This window comes from Rhamphochromis longiceps, linkage group LG2 (assembly GCF_057381845.1).
Source record: "Rhamphochromis longiceps isolate RC_006_pf linkage group LG2, R_longiceps_female_GT1.1, whole genome shotgun sequence".
NCBI classification, from domain to species: domain Eukaryota; kingdom Metazoa; phylum Chordata; class Actinopteri; order Cichliformes; family Cichlidae; genus Rhamphochromis; species Rhamphochromis longiceps.
The window spans coordinates 10,401,483-10,427,367 of record NC_140558.1 but is presented as its reverse complement, the minus strand read 5'-3'; the positions used below and the strand labels follow the sequence as shown (position 1 = coordinate 10,427,367).

Below are 25,885 nucleotides of genomic sequence, written 5' to 3'. Positions count from 1 at the left end.
TTATAAATTTTAGTGTTTGTTACTTTTATCTCTGAAAATATTGTATTGTATTAATTTAGATTGTACTTTAAATTAATATAATATTCAATATATATATAATATATTACTAACCTAATATATTTTTTATGAATTTTAAATTTATGTATATATTATGCATTATTTTCATGTTTATTAATGTTTTCTTTAATAAATAATTTCAAGTGTAATATATTAATATATTAGCTTATTTTATATTTTAATAATAAATGTGTTTTCCTCCAAATTTTTTTTATTTTGGTTTAATTTAATTTGACAAAATTTTTAATTGATCTATTTTGTTTCAACTTGTTTTTCCCCACCAGCAGAGGGCGAGAATGCGTCGATGTACAGACCCCTGTAAACCGAAGAAGAAGAAGAAGAAGAAGAAGAAGAAGAAGAAGACGACGAAACAGCTAGGTTGCTTGCGGCTTTCAATCGTCGACTTTCTGCATCTGTTTTCGTGGAAAACGAAGCCAGCGGCAGGTCCAAGGTCCACGAGTTGTTTTTTTGCCTGGAGCTGCGTGGATCACCTGAGAGGGTGCAGCGGTGATTTGAGGTGAGCCGCTGATTTTATTTCCTCCTCTACGTTTAGCCGCTAGCTAACTGTTAGCGGAGTTTTCTACACAGGTTAGAAATTAGACGGGTTTTTTGGTTCGGTTTTGTTCGACGATGTTTCTGATTGAAACTCGGCATTTTCTTAGATCACACTTTCAGTTCGACCACAATGAAACCACTGCGCGCTGAATTTCCTAGAAGCCTCTTTCTCTGAACGTTCAACACATCTCTGATCAGAGAGGATTAATTCGGGTTACACCAATCCTGCTCTACATTAATGAAAATTACATGCATTTTTCCCGCTCTATGGCCAACATTTTCTATGTTTCTGTGTCGCGTTATAGTTCCACCTGTAAAACACAGTCTACCTGCGTCAGTGTCTCTATATTTAAACAGCTGGTTAAACTGATACTCCCCCCCCCAAAAAAATAAATAAAAATAAATAAATAACAAAACAAAAACAAAACACTGATAATAAAAAATGGTCAAAAGAATATGGTAGGCAGAGGAGAAACTGATGCTGCATGAGGAAGTCAGGAGTGGTTGAGAAGTGAAGGTATAAGGGCAGGATATAAATGAGGACAGCGAGATGGTTTCAAGGTGGGATTGCATCAGGGATCTGCTCTGAGCTCCTTCGTGTTTGGACAGGCTGACAGATGAGTTCAGGGAGGAGTCTCTGTTTACTTTAATGTTTACTGACGACACTGTGATCTCTAGCAAAAGTGTGGAGAGGTGAATATATGCTCTGGTGAGGAGAGCAATGAAAGTCAGTAGAAGCAAGACAGAATATATGTGTGAATGAGAGGTGGGGAGGTGGACATGTGAAGAGCAGAGAGAGTAAACGTTTAGATAGGTTTGAATATCTGGTATCATGGACATTTGCAGAGGACGGAGAGTGGATGTATCGGAGCTGCGAGGCAGGAAGAAAAGAGGAAGACGTCAGAAGATGTTCATGGATTTAATGAAGGAGGACATGGTCTGGTGTGACAGAGGAGGGTGCTGGGATAGGAGAAGATGATGGCAGATAATCTGTTGTACAGACCTCTAAAGCTAGCAGTTTAAAGAAGAACTGTGTTTATTTTTTATTAATTTCTTCTTTATTTTATTGAAGCTTAAACTAACAGCATTTAGGGATCAGCAGGATATTCTTATCACTTTTCTGGTTTTCTATAATGTTACGTAGGGCTGTGCGATATGACCAAAATCTCATAACCTGATATAAGACATCTATCATCCCGATAACGATACAAATCACAAAATTTAAAATTTTCTGTAAATTCTGTGAATCTCGGGCAGCTCGACCTGCGTGAAGCGTTTCTAGTACCTGGAGTCGAGTGTTTTAACTGATGCATGAAACGATGCATTTTTAGACATAAGTTGTAACAGCCGCCGTTTGCTCTGTGAGTATTTATTACACCACGTTCTGCGGGGAAAAGCCTGTTCTAACGTTTGAGTCCAAGGTTTATTTTTTAGCACCTGGCGGCTCTTTTTGGCTTCTCATCCGTAAATACTCTGCATACTCTTTCACGTGATTCGGTTTATTTTGAAAAGTCTCAACAGGATCTTGAGCTTTATTGTGAAAGGTTTATGTGCAAAGTAAACCAGCGGACACGCGATGGTTTTACCGTCGTTAACAACGCATAAAGCAGGCGCTTGTCCGTCTGTAGTGTGGTTATATTAAATATAAGAGAAAGAGAGAACTTTAAGAAATTAATATAGCCACTACGGTGACCATCAAAACGATGAAAAAAATATTGCCGAAACAAACAATAGCATAAAATGAAAGATAGACGTTTTTATATCGTCATCCGATATATATCGTTATATGAACAGCCGTAATTTTACGTTAACTGTGTACAACTATGGTTAAAAAGAAAAGTACACCTGCTTCAAATTCAAAGGTTTTCAGTATCAGGATGTAATGAAAATCATCTGATTCTTAGCAGGCCTTAAAATCATTTAAATACAACCTCAGATGAACAGCAACAGATGACATATTACATGTGTCATTATTTATTTCACAAAAACCTAGACAGAAGCAGAGTGTGAAAAACAAAGTTCATCCTTACGGCTTACATGGGAATGAAGAGGGTAAGTAGCAGCCGGGTGCTGGTAATCAAACGCATTGATTAGTTGATCTTCATCGAAGCGGAATTATGGTGGTCTGGATTACTCAGGTGTGTTAACAGAACAATCTTCCCAGGAGGGGACATCCCAGCAAATTCACCCGAGCTCAGCCCGTGCAATGATCAACTACAAGAAAACCCAAGAGCTCCGTGTCAGACTACAGGCCTCAGTTAGCATGTTAAAGTTCATGACAGCACAATTAGAATAACAGGTGTGGCTTGTTTGGAAGGTTTTCCAGGAGAAAGCCTCTTCTCTCTGAGAAGAACATGGCAGCACAACATAGGTTTGCAAAGCACAATCGCCTCAAACGAGCTGTCGGCACGGTGGTGGAAGGTTCATGTTTTGGGTACCTTGCAGTCCCTGAGTGAACAGTGAACTCTTTTCTCTACTAAAGTATTCTTGAGTCAAACGTGAGACCACCTGTCCCACAGCTAAAGCTCAGCTGATGTTCAGTTCTCCAGCAGGACGGTGATCCAAAGCACAGAAGCAAATCTCCACCAGTGGCTGAAAAAGAAAATAATCCCAATGCTGCAATGGTCCACACCTCAGCCTGACTGAGATGCTGTGGGTGGGACATTCACAGAGCTGTGCATGAGTGATTGCTGCAAACCTCAATGAACTGAAGCAAGAAGAGTTTGACCAGAACTCCTCCACTGCGATAACTCAGTTATTGCTGCTGGGTTTGTCGTTTTTCACACGCTGCTTCTGCATGTCCTCATACTTAAAACCTTACATCTGACAGAGGGTGTACTTCATCTTTCACCAAAACTGTATCAGGATGAACACTTTTTATGTTTTTGTTTACATTATCAGCAATTTCCTATCATAAAGTAGCCGAGGCAGACGTGACACAATCTAGAAAATAATGTTTTTTTTCCTTCTTCACTTCCTGAGCACGTGGTGTTCACTCTTAAGTGTTTTCTCTCAGGGCAACTCGTCCTCCACCTTCACATCACCTTTTACGTCTTCTGTCTTCCCTGACACCTTCTGTCTGCAGGAAACGCCCAGAGCGTTTCTCCACAGCTCGCCATCATGTCTCAGAATTACCCGTACAGAAAGCCGCCGCCTGACACCGACCTCAGAACTGATCCCGGGCCTTACAGATCTGTGGACTACCGCCACTCCTCAGCGGACCGTGACTTTTACAGGCAGCCACAAGACTCCTTCTCTGTCTCCTCCTCCTGCCCGTCCTCGTCCAGGGGCTCTGGAGTGCTGCAGTCATCGCAGGACAATGTTCTGAGCATCCTGAGCAGCTGCGGTCTGGAGCCCAGTGATCTGGCGCTGCTAGCTGAGCTGCCCGAAGACGTCCTCACTATTGAGTCTCTGCCACACATCCTCAGACAGATCAAATGCAAGAAAGGGACCGTCAAACCTTTCCCTCCCCGGGCTCCGTCTCCCTCCTCCTCTTCCTCCTACCCTCCCAGCTCCTCCTCCTCTAGAGACTGGGACCAGCTCCATCGCACGTCGGTCCAGTACCCGCTGGACCACCTGCCACCACCACCTCCTCCCTCGGAGCAGCTCATGGATCGCTGGAATAATCCGATTACCGTGAGCTCCGGCCGAGCAGAGCTGCCACCATCGTCATCCTTATCATCGTCGTCGTTGGGGTACACGGTGGACTTCCACCGCAGGCAGGGCCCCTCTGATTATGGTAAGGCTGGTCCAGTTCCTTCTTACAGCCCAGCGAGGCGAGGAGATAGAGCGCCGTCATCTCGATTCTCTGAGGCTGGACCAGCTGATTACAGGTCATCAGCGCTGGTGACGGCTTCTCCTCTTCCTAGCGAGCACCAGTCCAAACCTCTGGCAAGCCGCCGTGACACGTCCTCCACGAGGAGCAGTCAGTCCTCGCCCTCAATGCCTACACGGAAAGAAGCTCTGGATTTCCACGGGAAGGTCCCGCCGTCGTTCCCGTACTCGTGCTCGCTGTGTGATATCACTGTACTGTCGCAGAAGGTAAGTGCACCTGTCCTCGAATCTCTCTCTGCAGTCTGTGTGGGTGGTGTGAGGGTCTACATTCAGCAACAAAGGATGATGGGAGCTGCACGTGTCCTATGAGACCGGAGTGCCACAAAGAGAGATGGTAACGGGTTTACTTCCTGTTGTTTTTAGGTTTGGATTCAGCACGTGACTGGCAGGCACCATGCAGATGGACAGCTCAGCCTCCTGCAGCAGTGAGTTTACTTCACATCAACGCCAAGTTTCTCCATCTACTGCTTGCAGGGTTTAATAACACTCTCCCATCTCCTCCACAGGTTTCCTAACTGGGACTGCCGCATGCAGACGGTCCGAAGGTCAGTGACCGAAACCACATCATCGTTCTCACGCCTCTGAACAGAGATCTGAATTTTATCAAAGTGGAAAACTTTGGCATGTCTCAAAGATGAAATGTTGTTTTTTTGATGTGAATAAATAATCAGCGAGCCAAAAAAACATGGATCAACTGAACAACGTGGATGTTAATGAACCCTGAAAAACGTTGACCAATTTACAAGGATATGACATTTAACCAAAGCGCCACATTTCAACAAACGACTGTAAAAATATTTTTTAGTAAGTTTCCCATTTTAAATTGCTCGATCTTTTAAAACTACTTCAGCCTGAAATATAAATGTCAAGTATCAATGATATAGTTCTTTAAAGAATAGGGACCCCAGCTGAGGTGGAGCAGAGGCTGCAAATGGACAGACTGGTTATTGCGTGTAAGCTTCCCACGTGGCACTGCTGGCTCTTCTTCTGTTCGTGCAAAACTCACACCGCCCTTACGCATGCTGAGGAGAGGGGCTTGCAGCAGCAGCAGCCAGCAGATTTGAATTGATTAACTTTTTGACTTGTGACCACTGAAAATGACCACCGAATTACTGTGTCCATGCTTTGAATAGTAAAAAGTAGTGCCATCTGGCGGACAAATAAAATAAAAATTTCAAATTGAAGGCGAGTGATCCAACATTAAAGAAATGCTTTGGTTGATGTCAAGATAAATGTGGGATCAGTGATTTTCAATTGAGCATTTTTTGGCTCCAGGATGAAATGTGGCCATTTTTGTGTAGCTTAGCTATTTTAAACTAATTTAAGGAACTGAGAGAACAATTCTAAAATTAAAAAAAAGAAAGAATGGCAAATATGAGCGATGTTCATTCAGCACAGCCAACTAAGTCTGGGAAAAAAATTAATAAAAAGCTGTGACCCTGCCAAAAATCAATCAATTTTTTATTTTTCTAATAATTGAAGGACGGGTTTTTGGTCCAGATGTTAGCGGTCCTGATATTGATCCAAAGCTGCTGTGATCAGCTTTTTTTTTTTTTTTTTATATTGATAAGATGTTTGTTTTTCATTCAGTGGCTCTGTTTTTAATTTGTTTGATCGTCCTCTTTTTGTCATTTTTAGGGACGATAAATCTGAGAAGAAGAAAGATGGAGGAAAAGGCGCCCCGGCAGCTAGTCAAAGTAAGTCTGCCTCACTCGGCTGTGCCTTTGTGTTTACACGTTTAGGTTTTTCTGCTTAAACTTGTTCTTTCTGTTCGGCAGCATCGCAGTCGAATAGCAAGTGGAAGCAGAAGAAGGTAAAGAAGGTAGAGACACGTGTCTAAGATCTCGATGAGGTTCGCTTTAGCCCCTCCTGAATCAGCTGAAAGTCTTTGTGTTTGTTTCCTGTCAGAATTTGGAGAAAGGGAAGGTAGTGTGCATCAAGTTTCCGTCTCAGTCTGTCGATGAGAAATACCTCAGGAAGCTTGCAGAACCGTTCGGGAAGATCATCAAGGTCATCATGTTTCCGTCTCTGGTGAGTCTGCGAGGTTCTTCATCATCACACCGATGATATTTGCATGTTCGTTCATTTAAAGACGAGCAGCAGCTTTCTTTCTCTTTTTTGCACATGAGCATTATTAAAGTGGGTTTAAACCCTGCAGGGCTTCGTGGAGATGGGCTCGGTTGATCAGGCCAAAGACTTGGTGAAGTTTCACAGCAATTATCCTCCAACTGTGAACGGAGAGCAGCTCGTGTTCAGCGTCTCCAGCGCCTTCAACTTTCTCCAGGTAGAAGAGAAACACTTCCAGTGTCCAGTTTTTCCTGCATACGAAAAGTACAGAAAGTCCCAGTGTCAAACGTTTGGTTATTACTGAGAAAAATATCTCAGTCTGGAAAAGCTCCCGTCTCACAAACACAGCGAGAGGTGTCAACATTTATTTTTATTTTTTTTACATGCAGGGAAATCCCTGATTGCAGGCAGGTGGGGCTTCTGTGTTACAGCCGGGCCATATGAGAGTATTCCCTCTTTGTGACGTTGTACAGTTCAGTATTTAGAAAAACGTCTGTTTTCATTGTTGATAAAGTCTCTTCACACTTTGATGTCTCCTCAGAGCTCCCGGGTGGTGAGTTTCACGCCCGCTCCATCGGGAGAAGACGGAAAATCCGACCTGATCAATATCATCAAACGCTTCGGCCCGCCGCTCTACACCCTGTTCCTGCCATCAATGGTAAGGCTCAGCCCATTTAAAAAACTATACCGGAGAGGAAGACAGTTTCTTTGTTTTTCTTAAATAATCACTTTAAAAGACTTTAGAAAACACATACAAGGTGTTGTTTTCAGGTGTTCGTTGAGATGAAGAACGCCCCTGATGCTCAGAAGCTGGTGGATTATTATCTGTCCAACACTCTGAGGATCAACAGTGACTTGATTTGTGTCTCCTTCTCTGGAGAGTACAAGACTCTCATGTGAGTACGACCGACCCGATAGGAAGGTAACTGGCGGATTATCATCCAGGGGTGATCAGTGATAATGGTCCTGCTTTTGTCTGGTCTGTCCTGTAGGCGGGTTTCAAAAGCCAAGAGGTACGAAGAAGAAAACGAAAGTACAAAGAAGAGTACCACCAAGAGGACAAGGAGCTCAAGCCGAGACAGAACGACAGAAAATAAGAAAAGAAGGTCCAGATCCAGAGACAAGGCCAGCAAAGAGGAACGGACCAGAACAAGGTCCAGGTCCAGGGATAAATCTAAAGAAAAATCCAGCAGAGATGCCAAAACTAGATCTAGGTCCCAAGACAAGTTGGATAGAAAAAGGAAGAGCAGAACCCGGTCCAGGTCCAGAGATAAGTCCACTAGTGAGAAGCGGACCAGGACCAGGTCTAAGTCAGGGTCCAGAGAAAAAACAAAAGAAAAATCCAACAAGGAAAGCAAGAAAGGGTCCCAAGCGAAGAAGCCAGACGAATCGAGAGAAAAATCCAACAGAGACCAGAAGACCAGGTCCGCATCCAGAGACAAGTCCAGCAGAGAGACAAAAGCCAAGTCTACAACCCAAGAAAAGTCAAGCAAAGAAAGAAAAAGCAGGAGCAAATCTAGATCCGTGGAAAAATCCAGCAGAGATAAGAAATCCAGGTCTAGAGAGAGATCCAGCAACAAGTCCTCCAGACGGGACGGAGAAAAGACGGCAGAACCAGAGAAACCAGGTAAGAAAACGCAACACGATGCCAGGACCAGTCGCTCCAGACAGGCTGGTGTGAAATCTTCTTTTCTACACAGATGCAGAGTCCACATCCAAAGGACAACCGTCTCCTCTCGAAGACTCCAAACCTGAAGTTTCAAACACAGAAGAAGTGGAGGGGGAGGCAGCGTGAGTTCCTCATGTTGCTGTTTTTTGTTTTAGGTTTTTTTTTGTTTGCAGAAAAGCCTCTGCAAGTGAAACTAGAACAGTCTTAACTAAAGATGCCACTTCAGGTTGCCTGGAGAGGAGAGCGACATCGAGGGGATGGAGGTGATTGCTGAGGATGGAGAGAATCTGGCAGATGACGATGAGGAGGCTCTGCAAGAGGAAGAGAAAAAAGAGAGTCCTAAAGAGAGAGCACCTGAAAAAGGTAGAAAATGAGAGCTGAGCTTTCACAGCAAAGCTGGCTTTAAAGGAAAACAAAGGAAATGCTTGACTTTGTTAAAAAAAAAAAAACTCCCTTACAGATGAAGTAAAGGAGGTGATAGGTGGAGAGCCTGGCAATGAGGAGAAACCTGCGTCGGAGAAGGAGATAAAGAAGGAAGAGAAGGAGGAAGTAGAGGAGTCAAAGGAAGCAACAGAGACTCCTCTACAGGAGGATTTGGTAAAGACTTTTAGATGAACATGTTAGTGTGGACATATTTTAAGCTTTAAAGTGGAAAAAAGGGATTCAGTTGGAGCGATGTGCTTTTTCAGGAGGACTTCCCTGTAGACCTGGAAAACTGCATCACTCTGGATGAACTGGAAGAAGATGACTCTGACGACCAAGGTATACCTGGAAGTCTTGTGATGCTGAACACAAAACATATTGTTGTACCAGCACGTTTGGTTGACTTTTAAAGCTCACTGTTCAGTTTCTGATATTCTTCCTGTTTGATTTTGTTGCAGGTGGAGAATCAGCAGATGAGCCCAAGGTAAGTGTTACCTTTAATATAACGGCTGAGTTTTTGTCTGATATGTTGCTGATTTAACAGTTTGTTCTTTCTTTGCTTGTAGTCAACATCGAAATCCAGCAGGGTTTTTTACTTCGGCCACCTGCCACCTAATTACGCCCTCTTTGACTTCTTCCAACTGCTGCGAAATTTTGGGAAGGTGGTGCGCTATTACCTGATTGGCAATCGACGAGAGGTCAGTAAGAAAATGAGATGAGATTAAAAAATTTATTTTTTTTTTTTAGCTTTTTAAAATTTAAATACCGATTATAAATACATGATACAAAGGGAATATCTTTGTAAATGAAAATCAAATTTGATACAGTTATTAGCCTGAATACAAACTGCATAAAGGATACATTGATCATATACATCATTCATCACAGTCATTTTCATGACCTCTGTCAGCTGATAGAGGAATCCAAACTGTGTTGATTCAGCCCAGCAATAGGAATGATGATTATAATCCCTGTGCATCATCAGGCTCCTCCATCCTATTGGATAAAAAAAATAATAATATGGAAATTGATTAGCCAGCCAAGTTGGCTTGAGGCTATCTTACATTGCTGTGTTTGTGTATGTTGGCTTTGGTATTTGCTACTAGCAGTAAGAGTTATAGTAATTGCGTTGATCCTGTTTATGTTGTGACCCTTAGAGTTCAGAGTTGAGTGGATTCTTTACCTTTGGGACCATTTTCAGACTCTTTTTGTGTTTCAGGGTTTCATTGAGATGTCGAGTTCTTCAGCGGCCCTGAAAGCTGTTGAAGAGCTCGTCAGCAAACCAGCCATCCACAACTGCCCCAAACTCAAAGCCCGCATCTCCACCAAATACTACAGACTTGACAACGGGTCCGAAACCGCCTCTTCACTCTTCCTAATTTCTTTTCTGTGAACTTTTAATCATGAAATTCATACTTTACCCCTTTCTTGCAGATGGGTTGTTCACTCGGACGGCAGCAATGACAAGGACAGTCGAGGCAGGAAGCGCGAGAAACGAAGCAAATCCAAGACCTCAGACCAGGACGAGACCGACAGGAGGTCTAAAGGGAGGAAGGAGTCCCCGAAGAAGACATCAGAGAAATCAGGCAAAAAGACTCCAGAAAAAGATTCTGGGTCAAAAAAGCCTCCAGAGAAAGACTCATCAGGGAAAAAGACCCCAAAGAAAGAGTCCACATCCAAAACGTCTCCAGAAAAGGATGCCAAAAACATCTTGGAAACGAAATCCACTGGGAAAAAGACTCCAGCGAAAGATTTGCCATCTAAAAAAACTTCAGGTAAGGATTCTACAACAAAAAAGACTCCAGCGAAAAAGTCCGCATCCAGAAAGACTCTGGAAACCAAGTCTACATTCAGAGAAACTTCAGCAGAAGAGTCCAAAAAGTCTCCAAAGAGGGAATCGTTGGACAAAGAGCCTCCAGAAAAGGTCCTTAAAAACGGCCCGGAGAAGGAATCCGCAGGGAGAAAGACTCCTGAGAAAGGGTCATCGTGTGCAGAGATTCCAGACAGCGAGACGCTGGAACCAAAAGGAGCTCCTGACAATAATTCAGTGCCTCAGACAACTGTGAAGAAAGAACTAAAGAAAGAAAATACTCAACAAAATGAGGAACCAGCAGCTGATAAAGCGCCATCTGAAAAAGATTATATCAAAAAGGAAACACCACGCACATTCAAGCAGGAGGAGGAGGAAACACCAATAGACGTTTGTATGGAAGCAGGACCAAATGTGAAAGATGCAGAGAGTCCAGATCCACCAGTCTCCTCTACAGAGCCCTCAAAACCACCACCTGAACAGGTATAACTGAAAGCGAAGGTGCTGTGATCCCAGCTCAACAGAAATATTAGTTTCCCCAGGATAACATCAAAGTCTTAAATGCCATTTCACATAGTTTCAAAACGCCAAAACAAAACGGCCTTTTTAGAAACAAAATTTCTAAAAAGGCATTCCCATTGTGTTTGACAGATCTCAAATGTTGAATCAGCTGTTAAAATAGCTCCATTCATTTTATCTGCAGTTCAGTCTTAAATATGTAGTTTTGTTCAAATTGCCTCAGCCATGAAATATTTATTAAAATTACCTGTGCGATGAATAGACTTTAAATGTAAATATATTGCACAGCAGTTAAAAACACAGTTAATGATGGAAAAATATTTTTGGCCATAAATAAATGAAAATCTGCCCTGAAGTGCAGGATTAAAGCTCATGACTGATTTGTTACTTTCAGGACGCGAAGCCCCAGTTTGAACCTGCAGAGGGCGCTGCTGAACCTCAGAAACCCACCAAACCTGTTGGTAAGAAAGCCTCTGAGCTTATTTGAAATCCCATTTAGTTACAGTTTAGTTTGTTGCTTCCTGTTGCATAATAAGGAAGTTTAAACACGTGCAGCGGTGCATTCACTGTCGCTTGTTTGTTTTGTAGGGACGGAGTTCGTGCGACCGGTCGTCGGTTATTTCTGTAACCTGTGTCAGCAGATCTTCGCTGAAGAGGATGAAGCCAAACAGCAGCACTGCAGCAGCCTGTCGCATTACAGCAAATACCAGGTGGAGGGAAAAAAGGTTTTAATGTTAAGTTTTTATTTTTCAGCTGAATTTAAATTAAGTCCTTGTTTTGTTTGGTTTTTCAGGAGAAGACTGGGAGGGATCCGTGGACGAGCTGAACATCTGCAGAGAAATTGGTTACCTTCAGATTTTATTAATTGACTTTATCAGAGCTGAAACGGGACTGAGATCCTAAACATGATTTGATTTCTGTCTGTTCTCCACTGGACTTTGAGTTTCTGTACAAAGATTTTGTTTTTTAAAAAGCTTCTGCTGAAAAATCCAAAAATGTATAAATATTTAAGTTTTATGTCATGCAGAACAGCAACTGTATGTTTGAGAAAGGGTGAGATGTGACTGTAAAAAGCCACTTGCCTACATTTCTGTTAAGCTCCAGGCTCTCTCCTACTCGAGTGCTCTAGTCCTAAAAGGTGTTGATTGGTCAACCCAGAAAATTTAGAAACAAATACCAGGTTCTAGTGCTGTCAGAATATTAACTGCTCCCTGGGCTCTAATCAGTTTTTGTCCAATTGTACTCATGCCGCACCTTCACAGAAGCTATGTAATTTAAGAATCTGTGGTGTTGTCAAATAAATAATCTCACATGAACAACAGTGGTTTTATTATTTTATTTTTCTAAAACATCAACAGAAAACTCCAAAAAAAGTGAGACTTACAGTTCAACATGTCAACCCAGGAAGTCGTGACGCCGTCATAGATCAAAGACTAGTTCACGATCACAGCCATTGATCTGTCGCTTCATTGTTTACAAACGTAACACTGATGTAGCGGTGAGACTGCGGTAAAGAGATGAAAATCGAGCCGTGACTAAATGGCACGAGACCAATGGTGACAGCACAAAACACTGGGTCTTTTATTTTGAAAATAACCAGATTATTTTAAGATCACGGAGGTAATCTGGAGTAAAATCACATTTTTATGTGACCTGCGTGAACTCAGGTGACGTGTAAGGAGAGTCCATCTTCAGGACGCTGTAGCTTAATCATGGGAAAGATCTGAGCAGAGGGGGAGTTGGGGTCGCCTGATGATTCTGTTGATCCGATGTTTTTAGATGAATAAAGAAAGTGATTGACAGCTGTGTAAACACCTGTACGGTATCAATTTTTTGTTTAGTTTTAAAATTCGGATCTTAAACACAGTATTCCTTTTCCTGACCGTTTAGACAGAAGAAGAACCAATAAAAGAGCTAATCAATACCTGCAGAAATGAAGCCAAAAAAAAAAAAAAAAAAGGAGGCGTGGCTACAAACAGCGAGTCCTTCAGGGTTCAATGCCACAGAGCGGCAGCAGAAAGTCGCTCCGATGTGTGCTTCAAACGTTGCTATAGAAACAAAGATTTTTAAAAAAGTCCATCCACACTTCTTCCTCAGTTTCAGATGTTCTCACGGCGTTGTCGTCTTCACCTTCTTCTCCGCTTTGCTTTGCTCCTTCTCCAGGTATTTCTGAAAAACAAAACAAACTTCAGTTTGTTTGGTGGAGCCGTGTGTCAGATGTGTGGAGCTGATTCAGGCTCAAAGGTCATGTGTGGGTGGAGCTATGAGTGGGGCGGGTTCTCACCTGGAGCTTGTCGTAGTGCGCCTGGCTGCTGCAGTGCGTCTTCTTCGCTGTGTCTTCGTTGGAGTAAAACAGGAAACAGATGCGGCAGTAAAAACCTGCTTTCACATGTTCGACACCTGCAGGAAAACAACAATCGTATTGATGATGACGCCTTTTTTTTTTTTTTTTTTTTTTTTTTTTTAAAAACATAAACCAGCCAACTGCCTGGTGATCAGAAAGTGTCCTCACCAATGGGCGTGTTGGGGTCGTACGGTGGAAGCGGCATAGACGCCACGCTGGGTTTGTTCTCAGCAGGAGGAGGAGCCTCGGTCTCCCCGCTCTGATTGGTCGATGTCTCCATCTGCTCCACCAGCTCCTCCTGTTTCTCCTGAAAGGAGAGAATTTGTTTAATCCAACTGTATTTTAAGTAATCAATAATCACGCCGTTATCGGTCATTAAAGATCTTCAGAAACGACTCACGTCCTCGCTGCTCCTCTCAGCAGAAACTTCAGGAACTTTCTCCGCGGCCGACTTTTCTTCCACCGCTGTCTCTTCGCTCACATCAGGGGTCTCCATTTCCTCCTCCTGCTGCTTCTCCTCCTTCTGATTCTCCACATCCTCCTTTTTCTCCTCCTCCAACTCTGGTTGGGCCTCCTCTTTAGGTTTCTTGGCCGGTGGTTCCTCGGCATCTTTCGAGAACTTTTGTGGCGAGTCGTCACTCGCTCTCTTCACGGTGTTCGGCGTTCGATGGCTGAGTGAACACAGTGAGATGAGACAGAGCGTTTAATGTGACACAAACACAAACTCCCAGCATGCACCTCAGTATGCTCTTCACCACAGCCTCAAAAACAGGACTGCAGATAAAACTGAACAGAACCTTTGGACTAACAAGGTGTGACCCTTGGTCAAAGCTTTAAAATGTGATGTTTCATCAACACTACAGAATAGTCGTCTGACCCGACAGTCAGCTGGTCCCAAGGCTTTCATAGAACCTCAACAAAGCTTATAAAACATCAGAAAGAGTTGTTTGACTTTTCACCATCGAATGTTTTTCTCAAAATTAGCAAACCAAAGAGTGAAAATCCCTGGCCGACATTAGAGGGCAGGCTCTCGGGACACTTCAACATAAAAACAGTATTTAAAGTTTAAACAAGTCGAAGTTTTCATGACTGAATTGTTTTTTAAGTTTTGTGATAATTTTTTTTGTTTCCTGCACAGTGATGACATCATGCACTCAGATGTCAGCCTGGAGATCATTCTGGAAATACAGGATTTTCCAGCAGTTAATGGCAGAAACATGTTCCAGCGACAGTTCCTGCTGCTTGTGGTAAAAGAGTGTTTCTAGATTGGTTGTAGTTTTTATTTGGTCGCCAGTCGAACAGCCGTTAGTGGTGACTCATGCACCCAGGGGCCACAGAAGACGACGATGACGCTCACCCGTGTTTCAGTTGCTTGTACTTCCTGCTCACGTAGATGGTCAGGCGCTTCCCGTTTAACTTTGGCGACTTCGCTTTATAATCGGCAGCCATCTTCTCGGCATCCTCGGCATTGTACATCTCGAGGAAACACTGAGGAAAAATGTTGGACAGTTTTAAAGCAGCAGTAATTAAATGGATTCAGTTCAGGCGTGCGGTTGCCCTGGTTCTGTACCTCTCTCCGGATCCTGTTCAGGAAGTACTTTTTGACCTTGCCAAATGGCTCGGCGAACTTCAGGATTTCCTCGTCTGTGTATTTGCTGTTGGGGAGCTGACCGATGTACACCACCTTGCTGGAACCGGACTGAACAGCAAGCAGAAAAGAAAACGTGATCAAATCAAAGAAAGGAGTGGGGGAAATTCAAAAGGTCTCAAAATTAATTCATTATAATCCTAAAGGCTGCCGTAAAACAGACGTTACTGATGCAAACTGAGCTTTATAGAACCTTAAATACACTCTGAATCAGTTAATCTAGCTCATAATCTGGATTAAGAGTATTTATATAAATCTCTTAATCCAGAGTGACCGTAGATTTATTGAGGAAGCATTGAAGCTATTTTTTTGATATGTGGAGAATTTAACTTTTACTTTCTCACTCCATACTAAAAGTCTAACATGTTACAGTCAGATCATCAGCCTGCTTTTGTAGTTTAAAACTGGTTAAAAGAGACTCTGAGCAAATGAGTCTTCCGCTGCTTCTTTAAACAATCAACAAAATCAAGACAGTGCAAAGATGGAGGTAAGGCATTCCACAATCTGGGGTTAAAAGGAGATTGTGGGACCATTAACAGCCTTTGTCTTCTGTGGGGATATGAGATTTTGGCCATATCGCACAGCCCTACGAGAAGCTCAGAAATATACGCTGGAGATTAAAACTGGGGGCTGCCTTTATCTTCACCAGTTTTTTGGATTTTAGATAGCCGATGTTTCACGTGGTGCATTTCATTTGTTCGTGGCTCAGTTCTGTGACAGAGCAGACTCAGACACATGAATAGAGGTTTCAAACATGTCTGACAAAGTCAAACAAAGTCGCGTGGTGTAATGAAATAAAACCAGCCGAATGCTCACCTGGATGGTGGGGTAGCTCATGGAGTGACTGATCCTCACCGGCCGCCCGCACACCGACGCCGTGATGTTCCCGTTGTAGAAGTTGGCCATCGCCCGTGCTTCTTCTTCTGTGGCGAACTGAAGGAACGCCTTACAAGGGAGAGGAGACAAACAAAGAGGTGTTTAAACGGCACAGAACAAATGTCTGTAACGCGTACGCCTTAACCTTAAAAGATGCTTCACAAGTGACTGAAAGGAGCTCTCAGTTTTACTGATTTTCAAAATTAATCTCTAATTTTAAATATTTTAAATACTGTGAGTGAGTTCTGGAGTACCTCGGGTCTCAGGTCCAGCACCAGGTGTTTGACCACCTTCCCGAAAGGCTGGGCGAGTTTCAGCAGCTCGTTGAGGTACTGGTACCCTCGCCTGAAGCCGACGATGTTCACCACCCTCATACCCTGATGGGAGGAGCAAGAATTGAGGAATTCCAGTGAAACAGAGTGAATGAAAACAGGTTTCTGAACAAAAGTTATGTTGGAAATCTCAAAATGTCTGAAGCTAGCGCAATTACATACAAAAGCAAGGATATTATGGATCAAAAACCATTATTAATGCAAAATTTTCCTCTGTGTGGAGGTTTGAGCAAACACCATTATAAACATATTGATTATTATAAACTCAGAGTATTTATCAAAGTAAACGCGTCTGACGAAGCACTAAATAGAGTTAGAGTGACAGTGTGACCTCAGAGGATCAGATTTAGAGGGAGTGTCATGCAGCTGAGATGCAGTGATCCACAGAAACATGAAGTCAAATATTAAAGGTATCAGAGCGACGGCGCTCGGGTACGTACCCCTCGCCTCGTGTTGTCTGCAGAGAAGAGGAGACACAAACAGAGAGGAAGATGTGCGTTAATTTCAAACACCTTTTTGTTGATTGAAGACATCGTCCTCACATCCATGAAGGAAAATGACTTTTTTAAGGAAAAGCTGGTGCTGCAGCACATTACAGGTACAAGTGTTAACTTTGATCTCTAAATATTGATCTGATCAGGTACCGATATTGTCCGACTCTCCATGGGCTTCGTCGTTGTCTTCCTCCAGCTCGTCCAGCGTCACAAAGTCCTCCATGTTCTCTGGGAAGTCCTGCTGGAAGAGACATCATTAACACACCTGTGCCACTCCTGGATTACAGACTGAAGGACAGAGCAGGTGCATCACCTCTTCTTCGGGTAGATCTCCCTCCGCTGCCTCCGGCGCCTCTGAGCTCTCTGCCGCCTCCATGTTCGCCTCCTCTTTGCTCTCGTGCTCCTCGGCCGAAGTTTCTGTTTCTGCCGCTTCCGTTTGTGGCTCTGACTCCGCCTCCTGCTTGACCTCACTCGTGTCTCCAGGTGTGTCATCAGTGACATCATCAGTAACCTGTGTGCAGTTCGGTTTAATTCCAGGAATCACTCTTGGCTTTAATATATTTTTCTTCATCTTTTTTGTTTTCTCACCTTCTCCTCCTCTTTCTTCTCCTCCTCCTCCTCCTGTCGAGCATCCTCAGACTCCTCTACCGTCAAATTCACAGACTCTGCTCCCTCTGACTCCTCCCCCTCTCCATCAGTTGCTGCCTGCTCCTCCCCCTCCCCATCCTCCCCTCCTTCCATCACACCTGAGACTTCCTTCTCCTCCTCCTCTTCCTCCTCCTCCTCTGGCTCTGCCTTCACTTTCTTCTCCTCTTTCTCTTCCTCCTCCTTCTTCTCCTCCTCCTTCTCCTCCCTCTTCTTGTCTTCTTTGGACCTGGAGGTGGATGATTTGGATAAGGTGGTTTTGGAGGAGGTCCTGGTTCCAGTGCCGGAGGAGGTGGAGTTGGCTTTGCCACTCTTCCTGTTCGAAGCGTCTCCTCCGCCCTTCCTTGCGTTCACACTGCGTGAAGCACAGAAGCATTAATGCATTACTGACTTAACTTTTCTTACTCAAGTTAGCTTTATTACTTATTTACTTTCTATAATTACTTTTTTTTGGTCAAATTTACTTTATTTTCTTTACTTGCTTTTTGTTAACTTAATCCAAGTTACAAAATTCTGTTAGTGTTTCCTACTGCACAGAAGAGGAAAGAGTCCTGCACCAGGTCACAGACAATGTCACAGCCATCACGCGTCTGAGGTACTCACTTGAGGGTTTTGTACTTGGTGCAGACATTGAGGCGGATCCGTCTTCCTCGGATGGTGAGGGGGTTCACAGTGTAATACTTCACCAGCATCTCTGCATCCTCTGCAGTTCCCAGCTGGATAAATGCCTGCACACATGGAAAGTCAGACTCATTTTAGCTCATGGAGGGCGTACAGGCCAATTTTGTGACCAATAAAAAAAAACAAAAAACAAAAAAAAAAAAACACACTTTCCACAATCACGAAAAGCAGCATTAAAAAAACATTAATGAATAACTGAATGTTAGTTAGAACTACCAGACCACATGGCTGACATGCCAGGTTTAAGCAACACTGGTGTCTGAAAAATTTTGGGGTGGTGGTCGAGGGATGAGAAGTTTGGATCCAGACAGATCCCTGCTCGACTTTTAAGGCTTCAAACTTTCCTTTTTGCTAAAGCTTAAAGTCAGCGATGGCACCAGTACCTGATCTGTTAAGAAGAGGTGTTTCTCCACAACACCAAAGCGCTCAGCAATGGTCAGCAGCTCCTTCTTCTTCTCATCCTCGCGGGGCAGGTTGGAGAAAAAAACTACCTTGCTGGCTTGACCTTTGACCTCCCTCACAGGTCTGTCCATCAGTCGATCCATCGGTCGGTCCATCGATCGCTCGTCTTTCTGAGGGTCAAAAACGGAAACCTGTGAGGGTCTGAGTGTGTCAGAAAGCAGTGAGTTTTATTTAACCGGCGAGGGCAACATTACCTCGATGAACATGAGGGTCTGGGACAGGTAGAAGGAGATGGATTTGCCGTACAGAGATGCCGGGTGCTGTTTGTAGTAGTTCACCACATCCAGAGCTTCTTCATGAGTGCTCATCTCCAGAAAAGCCTGATGGACACAGATATTAGACTTCAGGTCTTACTGTGAAACAGGAAACAGGTCAGATCCTGTGGTTTGTGATCTTTAGGACGACGATACTGAAGCTTGGCTCGTTTCTGTAAAGTGTGAGGGCTTGGACTGAGCGATGGTCAAAGTTTTTCCTCTATACAGACTTTCTGGGGAAGTTTTTCCTTAAGTTCAAGTCACCCTTCTCTTTTTTGGTTTATTTGGTGCGCTTGTTTAAAAATCCTTCTGAAAAATCAACCCTTATTTGACCCGTTTAACTTTATGAGTTATGTGACATATTCAGCTTAATTTAAATAAAATTTGTAGTTAACATTTTGTTCTTTTTTAAACTTTGATTATATTTGATCCAGACATCATTTTTTGCCATTTATGTAGATTTTAACTTGCTGCAGTCAGTACGTTATTAACTTATACTGAATTTTAGTTTGATTTTTATTAAGCTCACTTTGTTTTATTGAAGCATATATTATTATTATTATTATTATTATTATATTACACCATTTTATTTAAGATGCGCTAACGTGATATTTCTTTTTCTCTCCTTTTTAAAAAACATTTTGAAAATTGTTCTTCTGAGTCAGAGCAAAACACAAATACTTCAAACAACACATCAAAAAAATTATTTGTATTTTCTTAAAAAGAAGAAGAAAAAAGAAAAAGTCCAGACATCTGACACATCTTCGACTGACTGACCTTCCTATGACTCATCAGTCTTCCCTTTCTGATTTATATTAAATTACATGAGTCGTCACATTTAAAATCAATCGCTACCTCCGACCCAATCCCGACAGAATCAGCTAACCTCGCAAAGCCCAGCAAAATCTTACCTTCACACAATGAATATTTCCAGTTACAGCCCTCAGAGTTCATAGGGGTGCTCAGAATTTTGCACTTTTAATTTGTGTTATTATTTTTACTTTAATTTCATGAGTACAGCTGGTTTCCACATCAAATTCATGTGAGTGTCCCAATCTAAAGCCAAAATCTGTTTGTTTTTTTGTTCCCTATGATTTTTAAAAATTATTAAAAGGTATTTTTTCCCTTCCTCAGATTTGAAATGAATGAAGTGGAAACAGCGAGGTGAGCTGTCCTACCTTGTTCTTGAGGATGAGGTGCTCCCTCAGGCAGCCGAAGCGCTCAGCGAAGGCGAACAGGGTCTTGTTGCTGAGAGGCTTCCTGTCGTATTTCACCACCACCACCCTGCTCCTCAGCTGAGGACACGACATTTAACACTGCTGCACCGTCACTGAAGCACCACAAAGCTTTTCAAAGATATTCTGGATGACGTGAACTTTTAAACAATGTGTTTGGCACAGAGGGAGGAAATATGTTTACTGAAACCCTCTGAAATCCACAGGGTCAGAGACACAGCAGGTGACACAAGCGTTCAGACTGACCTTATTCAGACCCAGCTGTCCAGGACCTCCACCTCCACCTGACACAGAAAAACACAATGTTTAGGCCACCAATTTAGGATCTTTTAAGTGACCAAAATGACCATGCAGGGTTTTTATTTTATACAGAAATAAACTTTTTAAAGGCTCTGATTACATTAAATTAGGGTTGTGCGATATGACCAAAATATCGCAAAAACATTTCCCATCCTGATAACACTTTATATCACAAAATAGCGCATTTTCTGTAAATGCTGTGAATCTCGGGCAACTCGATTTGCGTGAAGTGTACCTGGAGCACACGACGCCTGAATCTATACATTTTTAGATAGAAGCTGTAATGCCTGCCATTTTCATTGTGAGTATTTATTACATGGCGTGCTGCTGGGAAAAGCCTGTTCTAATGTTTGAGTCTAAAGATTATTTTGAGCACCTGACTTCTCTTTTTTTATCTGTGATGGTTTTTGTGCCCGAACATTTTCAGAGCAATTATTTAATAAGTAATGTAAGTCAGCAAGTAAATAAAGTAAGATAAGTAAGTACAGTAACAAAAGTATAGTAAGTACACTAACCAAATTAATAAGGTAAGTATAACAAGTAAAGTAAGAAAGCTGAGTAAAGTAAGCCAAGTAGAGCAACTATAGTTTATTTATTTTACTCACTAAAGTGATCACAGTAAGTAAAGTACACTAAATACAGTGAGTACAATAAACAGTAAATGAAGTGAGAAGAGTAAAGAAAATATGGTAAAGTAAGTACAGCTAATAAAGTGAGTAAAGTCTGACAAGGAAGAAAACAAATTACAGGAAGAAAAGCAAAAGTAAAACATGTTTAGTTTTGCTACTTATCTTACTTAAATAGAGTAAGTATGTACAGTCAGTAAATAAACAGAAATAGTAAAAGTAAAGTTAAATAATGAAGTCATTAAGTAAGACAAGTAAACTAAATAAACAAAGGAGTACACTGAGTACATTGAAAAAAGTAAGCAAAGAAAGTAAAGTTAACAAAGTACAGAGAGTTAAATAAGTCAGTAAGTAAAGGACGGTAAGAGTAAAACTACATTAAAGAAAATACTGGCAGCAGCCTCTGCCACCTCTCAGCCTCCTAGTAGATGCACCTATGGTATGAATTTCAAAATCCTGCATCACCTTGTTCTCAAATTGTTCAAACCTAAGTCAAGTCCATGAGAAAAATAAGAAAGCTCTGGCTGATTCATTCAGATAAGTAAAGTAGGTAACAAAACTAGGTGTAGTAAGAAAAGAATGTGCGTAAGTAAAGAAGGTAAAGTAAGATATGTAAAACAAGTACCGCTAGTAAATGAGGGAAAATAAGAACTAGGTAAGTAAGTAAAGTAAGTACAGTATGTACAGTAAGATAAGTAAAGTAAATAAGACAGACAACTAAGTATTGAAACAAAATTAAAGATAATTTACTTAATTCCTTTAATTACATAAGTATAGTAATTAAATGAGTATATTATAATAAGCTAAAGTAACTAAATTAAATTGAGTAAAAAGACTAAGCTAAGGATGCAAGTGAAGTCAGTACATTAAATGAACAAATAAATGTTCATTATATTAAAAAAAATGATGGATTTAAAATATCACGATCGGCCCTTTAGAATTTTAAAAAATACATAAGGACAAGTTAAGATGATTTATGTCCTGGAGTGGACTAAAACCTCCAGCAATAATGATAACAGTAATAATTAGAAGAAGAAAAATGCATCTGCATGTATCTTACCCCAGCTCGAGGACATCCCTCCCATTGGTCCTGAAGACATGGGGGCGGGACCCAGCAGCCCTGCAGACAGGTTGGGGGTCTCTGACAGACCTCCACTGGAAATAAATGAACTAGGGTGTGAGTCAGTTATCAAACATCTGGATTATTAGAACAAAATATAATATGATGTAATACAATATAAAAATTACTCAATTAGCACAAACAAGCTATAGAAGCTGCAAAGAGTCTGTGAACCCCAGAATTTGATTTTTTATGATATGATGTCTGATTCTCAACTGCAGTCTATCACAGATTTTACTTTAATTTGAAGTATTAAAGTATTTTTACTTCCAGTGTGTGAACAGACTGAAGTGTAATGTCCCCCTCAGTTGCCTGTAGCAGCATGTGGGCCGACTCTGCTAGTCCATGTCATGATTTCACTTCTGAGTGCTTCAATGACAGCACAAGCTAACTTAGAAATGCTAGTGCTATCATTGCTATCACTTAGCTTAGAAATGGAGTCCACAATTCAGTCATGATTACAGAGAGCAGCAGATGAATTATTTTCTACACTATAATTACTGTTTTGCTAACAGTATCAGTGTCTCTTACCCTCTGCCTGAGCCCATACCGGGATCCCACTCAGGATACCTAAAAGAAAAAACAAACAAACAAAAAAACATTCACACAATATTAAACATCTATTAAAGAGGGAAAGACCTCCGAGTTCAATCCAGCATAAACCAAGTAGGTGACACATCTTGACTGACTGCAGATGGTTTCAATGTTTTGGCTCACTGTTGTGTATTAAGAGCGACTCACATGTCAAGAAGCTGCCGTCTGTTTTCAGCATGGCGGAGTCCATTAATGTGTTGATTCCACTCCTACAAACACATCTAGAGAATGAGTGACGCTCAAACACTTTCATTTCCTAACATGGAACCTCTATATTAAAGGTCCAGTTCAAACAGTTATTAACCTTAAGTGGTTCATTCAGAAAAGCACCCAGGGAATTGTTTTTGTTTTGTTTTTTAAACTAAGTAAAAAAAATATATATATATTATCACCTGTTACTTAAAGGGTATGATAAAATGGTTCCTGTACCGTTTTAAAAATTAAAGGAGTGCTTTTTAAGATCTTTTAGAAATGACTTAAAAAAAGAAATGAAAAACAGCATTTGATGCCTTTTTTCCAAGAAAAGAAAAGGGTAATGTGGATCTTTTTGGATTCTAAACTGGCTAGACAAAACAGTAACAGTCACTGATTTTAAGAAGGTTATAAAATACCATGTGTATATTTCTCAAATCTTTAGCAAAGGCTTGGGAAATAGAACATTTTAAGACCATTTTAATTCCTTTTTTAAAAGTTCATACTTAATGCCCCAGAAGAAACCCTGACACCACAAACTAAAGAAAAACAAACACAAGACCCCAGCTGCCAAAAGTCTCACAGGTTTAAAAGCTGCCAATTCGATAAGTCCATGAATGTGTGAGGAGCTTTAAATGTTTCATGTTGGAGACACAAGGAGCAAATCAAGATCCTCCCAGGACTTTGTTAAAGCTAATGAAGTGAAAAGATCAAGTATATCAGACTGAATGTGTAACATGAACAGCTTTACCAGCTCATGTGAACAGATACTAATTATAAAAAGAGATTTTTGGTTTAATTGGATGACCGCTGGAAAGATCCAAATCTAACTGGTCAATGCTGGAGAGCTTCAGCTGAGAAAATGGAGACAGGGAACATGCTGTGAGGAGATACAACAAGGAAATTATATGAAGTAAACCGGACCTGAATCAGCGCCTGTCACTGACTGAAGGAAGACTGGAGCTCAAACAATTACAGTTAGTCCGAGAAGAAAAGAGGAAGCAGGTTGGACGTACTCACCATGGTGGAATGAACGTCAAAGTCACAAAGAGAGCACACGTGGGGGAACATGGGGGGCATGACTCCCAAGAAGTCTTGGACTTTTCCGTTTGACGGGGAGCCCATCCTCCTCTGCATAAAGACGGGCTCAGACGGGCCCATGCCGAGCCCACTGCGGTGGGAAAGCTCAGAGTATGGCCTCTCTCTGCTCCCACCTCCACCTCCACCGCTGTAATTTAAGCCGTAGCCCCGGCCGGAGGAGACGTCCTGCAGGGAGCTGTACCCAAAGTCTGTGGAGGACTTGGCTGAACCTTGTCCCAGAGAAGAACCGCCCATCCTCCCCACGTGTCCCTCTTCCCAGCTTCCTCCTCGATACGCAGCATCAGAGGACATGGCCGCCCGCCGCTCTCCTGCTTCCCCCTTGCGACTCTTCAGCTGTCTGAGGATGTGTGGCAGCGTCTCCACACTGATCTCCTCCTCAGGGATTTCAGCCAGAGCGTCCAGGTCAGAGGGCGACAGCCCCAAACTGGCAAACAGCTTCATGGTGCTGCCAAGATTGCTGGTGCTGCCGCCACCGCCGCTGCCACGTCGGGACATCTGCCCGCTGCCGTCCTGGCCCTCCATGCCCATGCCCACGCCCACACCCATTGGTCTGTTGGGACGCTGCTCGTTCATGTTGAAGTTCAAGGTTTCTGCAGCGGCCAGGAGCCCCCGACCCACAGCGAAGTGTTTCTGAGCACCGTCAGCCTGCGTCTTCTGAGACATGATATCAAAAAGTCTGTCCCGCTCTCTGGATTCAGCACAGAGAGCCAAGATAAAGAAGGAAACAGGCGCTGGAAAGGTCTTCAAAGATGACAGGAACTTAATGTGGTCAAAGAGAGCAGGAGCTCCTTTTCTTCTGTGGTGGCAAGTCTTATTTCTGCTGAGACACAATGAGGTAGAAAAAGCTTCAAACAAAGCCTCTCCTAAGAAAACAGGAGCCAGTGGAGGCCCTGAGCAACAGACGGAGGAGCACGACTCTGATCTTTACTGCAAAGGGAACATAGGAGGCGGTTAAAGGAGGAGAGAGAGAAAGATTCACCTCAGCCCAGCAGGAGGAACATGACCTGATGCAAACAGAGTGATGGAGACCGCCTCACTGAGGAAGAGAAACTCTGAGTCCACGAAAACATCGGCAAGAGGCGAGATTACAACGAGCCTCTGAGTGAATCACAGCCTGACACAGACCAGGAGTAACATCTGTGCAGGTACAGTGAGAGGAGAAGGAAAGGTGTACCAAACACGCCTACGGGGGAGGGGCTAACAGCTAAACTAAGCTAAATGCGCTAATATCATCCATAAACACTACTCTGTTTAGCCTGACATGTTTTAACTAAAAGCATAGATAATTAAAACTAGGCGTCCAAAAGTGAGTAAAAGCAGACCGACAATGACTCAGACAAGCTGTGTAGCTAAGGTAGCTAACATTGCTAACACACGTCGCCTGCTACATGCTAACACTAGAATAGGTAAAACCCTTCAATTATCTGATATTTAACGTGCAAACTGTACATGAAGCTGTTGATATATAACGTGTATAATGAGGATTAATCTGTAGACACAGACGCTCTTACCCTTTCTCCAAAACCTTTTAGATCAGTTATTTATGAGCCTGCGTGAGAGACAACCGCACACTACGAAGTATCGCGATATTTCGTCTCAACTCACAGCGGGTTTTACTGAGGTTTCTCCGCTCTTCGCGGTTCTTTTTCTTCTTTCTAGTGCAAATAGAGGGCTCGGCAAGTTCTTCTGTCTTTATTACTAGTTAATTAAACTACTCTTATCATCAGCAAGACCGAAGAGCTGGAAGGACAGTTAGGGCTTGTGAATAAAGTTTAAACAATGGACTCTCCCCCCGTGCTCCGTTTAATGGTACGTCTCAGTACGATCACGTGTCTGAATGTAACGATCAAACAAAAGGTGTCTGTTCAGTTTGTATGAAAGCTCAAAAATCTGCAGCCAGTTTTAAATACATCATTTAAATACATCATCTTGAATGTCATCTTTTTGTAATTTTAGGATAATAAAAAATAAGAGGAGAAAGGAAATAAATCTCCTTCGTTCACATTTATTTTAGCTTCACAGGTTTACTTATTTCTGCTTAAACATC

General features: G+C 42.3%; 2 protein-coding genes across 6 annotated transcripts; one reads left to right on the top strand and one right to left on the bottom strand.

Annotated features, from left to right (window-relative positions):
• Positions 1-403: 403 nt before the first annotated feature.
• On the top strand, positions 404-12,253 carry LOC146677003 (uncharacterized). 2 transcript variants are annotated; one of them, XM_085417488.1, is made up of 22 exons: positions 404-574; positions 3,698-4,653; positions 4,810-4,871; positions 4,953-4,991; positions 6,085-6,143; positions 6,225-6,259; positions 6,355-6,477; positions 6,605-6,730; positions 7,055-7,171; positions 7,285-7,409; positions 7,506-8,140; positions 8,214-8,304; positions 8,409-8,545; positions 8,643-8,779; positions 8,872-8,944; positions 9,064-9,089; positions 9,172-9,303; positions 9,825-9,955; positions 10,040-10,898; positions 11,329-11,395; positions 11,523-11,644; positions 11,728-12,253. In XM_085417488.1, the coding sequence occupies exons 2-22, from the start codon at positions 3,733-3,735 to the stop codon at positions 11,758-11,760; spliced, it is 4,050 nt and encodes a 1,349-aa protein (XP_085273614.1). In that variant the 5' UTR covers positions 404-574; positions 3,698-3,732; the 3' UTR covers positions 11,761-12,253. The 2 variants fall into 2 exon arrangements, with proteins under 2 accessions (XP_085273614.1, XP_085273605.1); XM_085417479.1 differs by having other exon boundaries at positions 6,225-6,268.
• A 504-nt stretch (positions 12,254-12,757) lies between these two features.
• On the bottom strand, positions 12,758-25,624 carry matr3l1.2 (matrin 3-like 1.2). Of its 4 annotated transcripts, none has more exons than XM_085417510.1 (22): positions 25,350-25,624; positions 23,758-24,658; positions 22,693-22,754; positions 22,483-22,521; positions 21,892-21,986; positions 20,152-20,189; positions 19,849-19,965; positions 18,611-18,736; positions 18,338-18,526; positions 17,877-18,001; positions 17,217-17,628; positions 16,942-17,139; positions 16,779-16,869; positions 16,575-16,591; positions 16,057-16,179; positions 15,743-15,871; positions 14,849-14,977; positions 14,636-14,766; positions 13,679-13,949; positions 13,447-13,585; positions 13,219-13,334; positions 12,758-13,103 (listed from the first exon to the last, which is right to left on the bottom strand). In XM_085417510.1, exons 2-22 carry the CDS (start codon positions 24,499-24,501, stop codon positions 13,044-13,046), a joined length of 3,351 nt encoding a protein of 1,116 aa, XP_085273636.1. In that variant the 5' UTR covers positions 24,502-24,658; positions 25,350-25,624; the 3' UTR covers positions 12,758-13,043. The 4 variants fall into 4 exon arrangements, with proteins under 4 accessions (XP_085273636.1, XP_085273626.1, XP_085273646.1 ...); XM_085417500.1 differs by having other exon boundaries at positions 23,758-24,655; XM_085417520.1 differs by having other exon boundaries at positions 16,779-16,866; positions 23,758-24,655; positions 25,350-25,623.
• Positions 25,625-25,885: the final 261 nt, after the last annotated feature.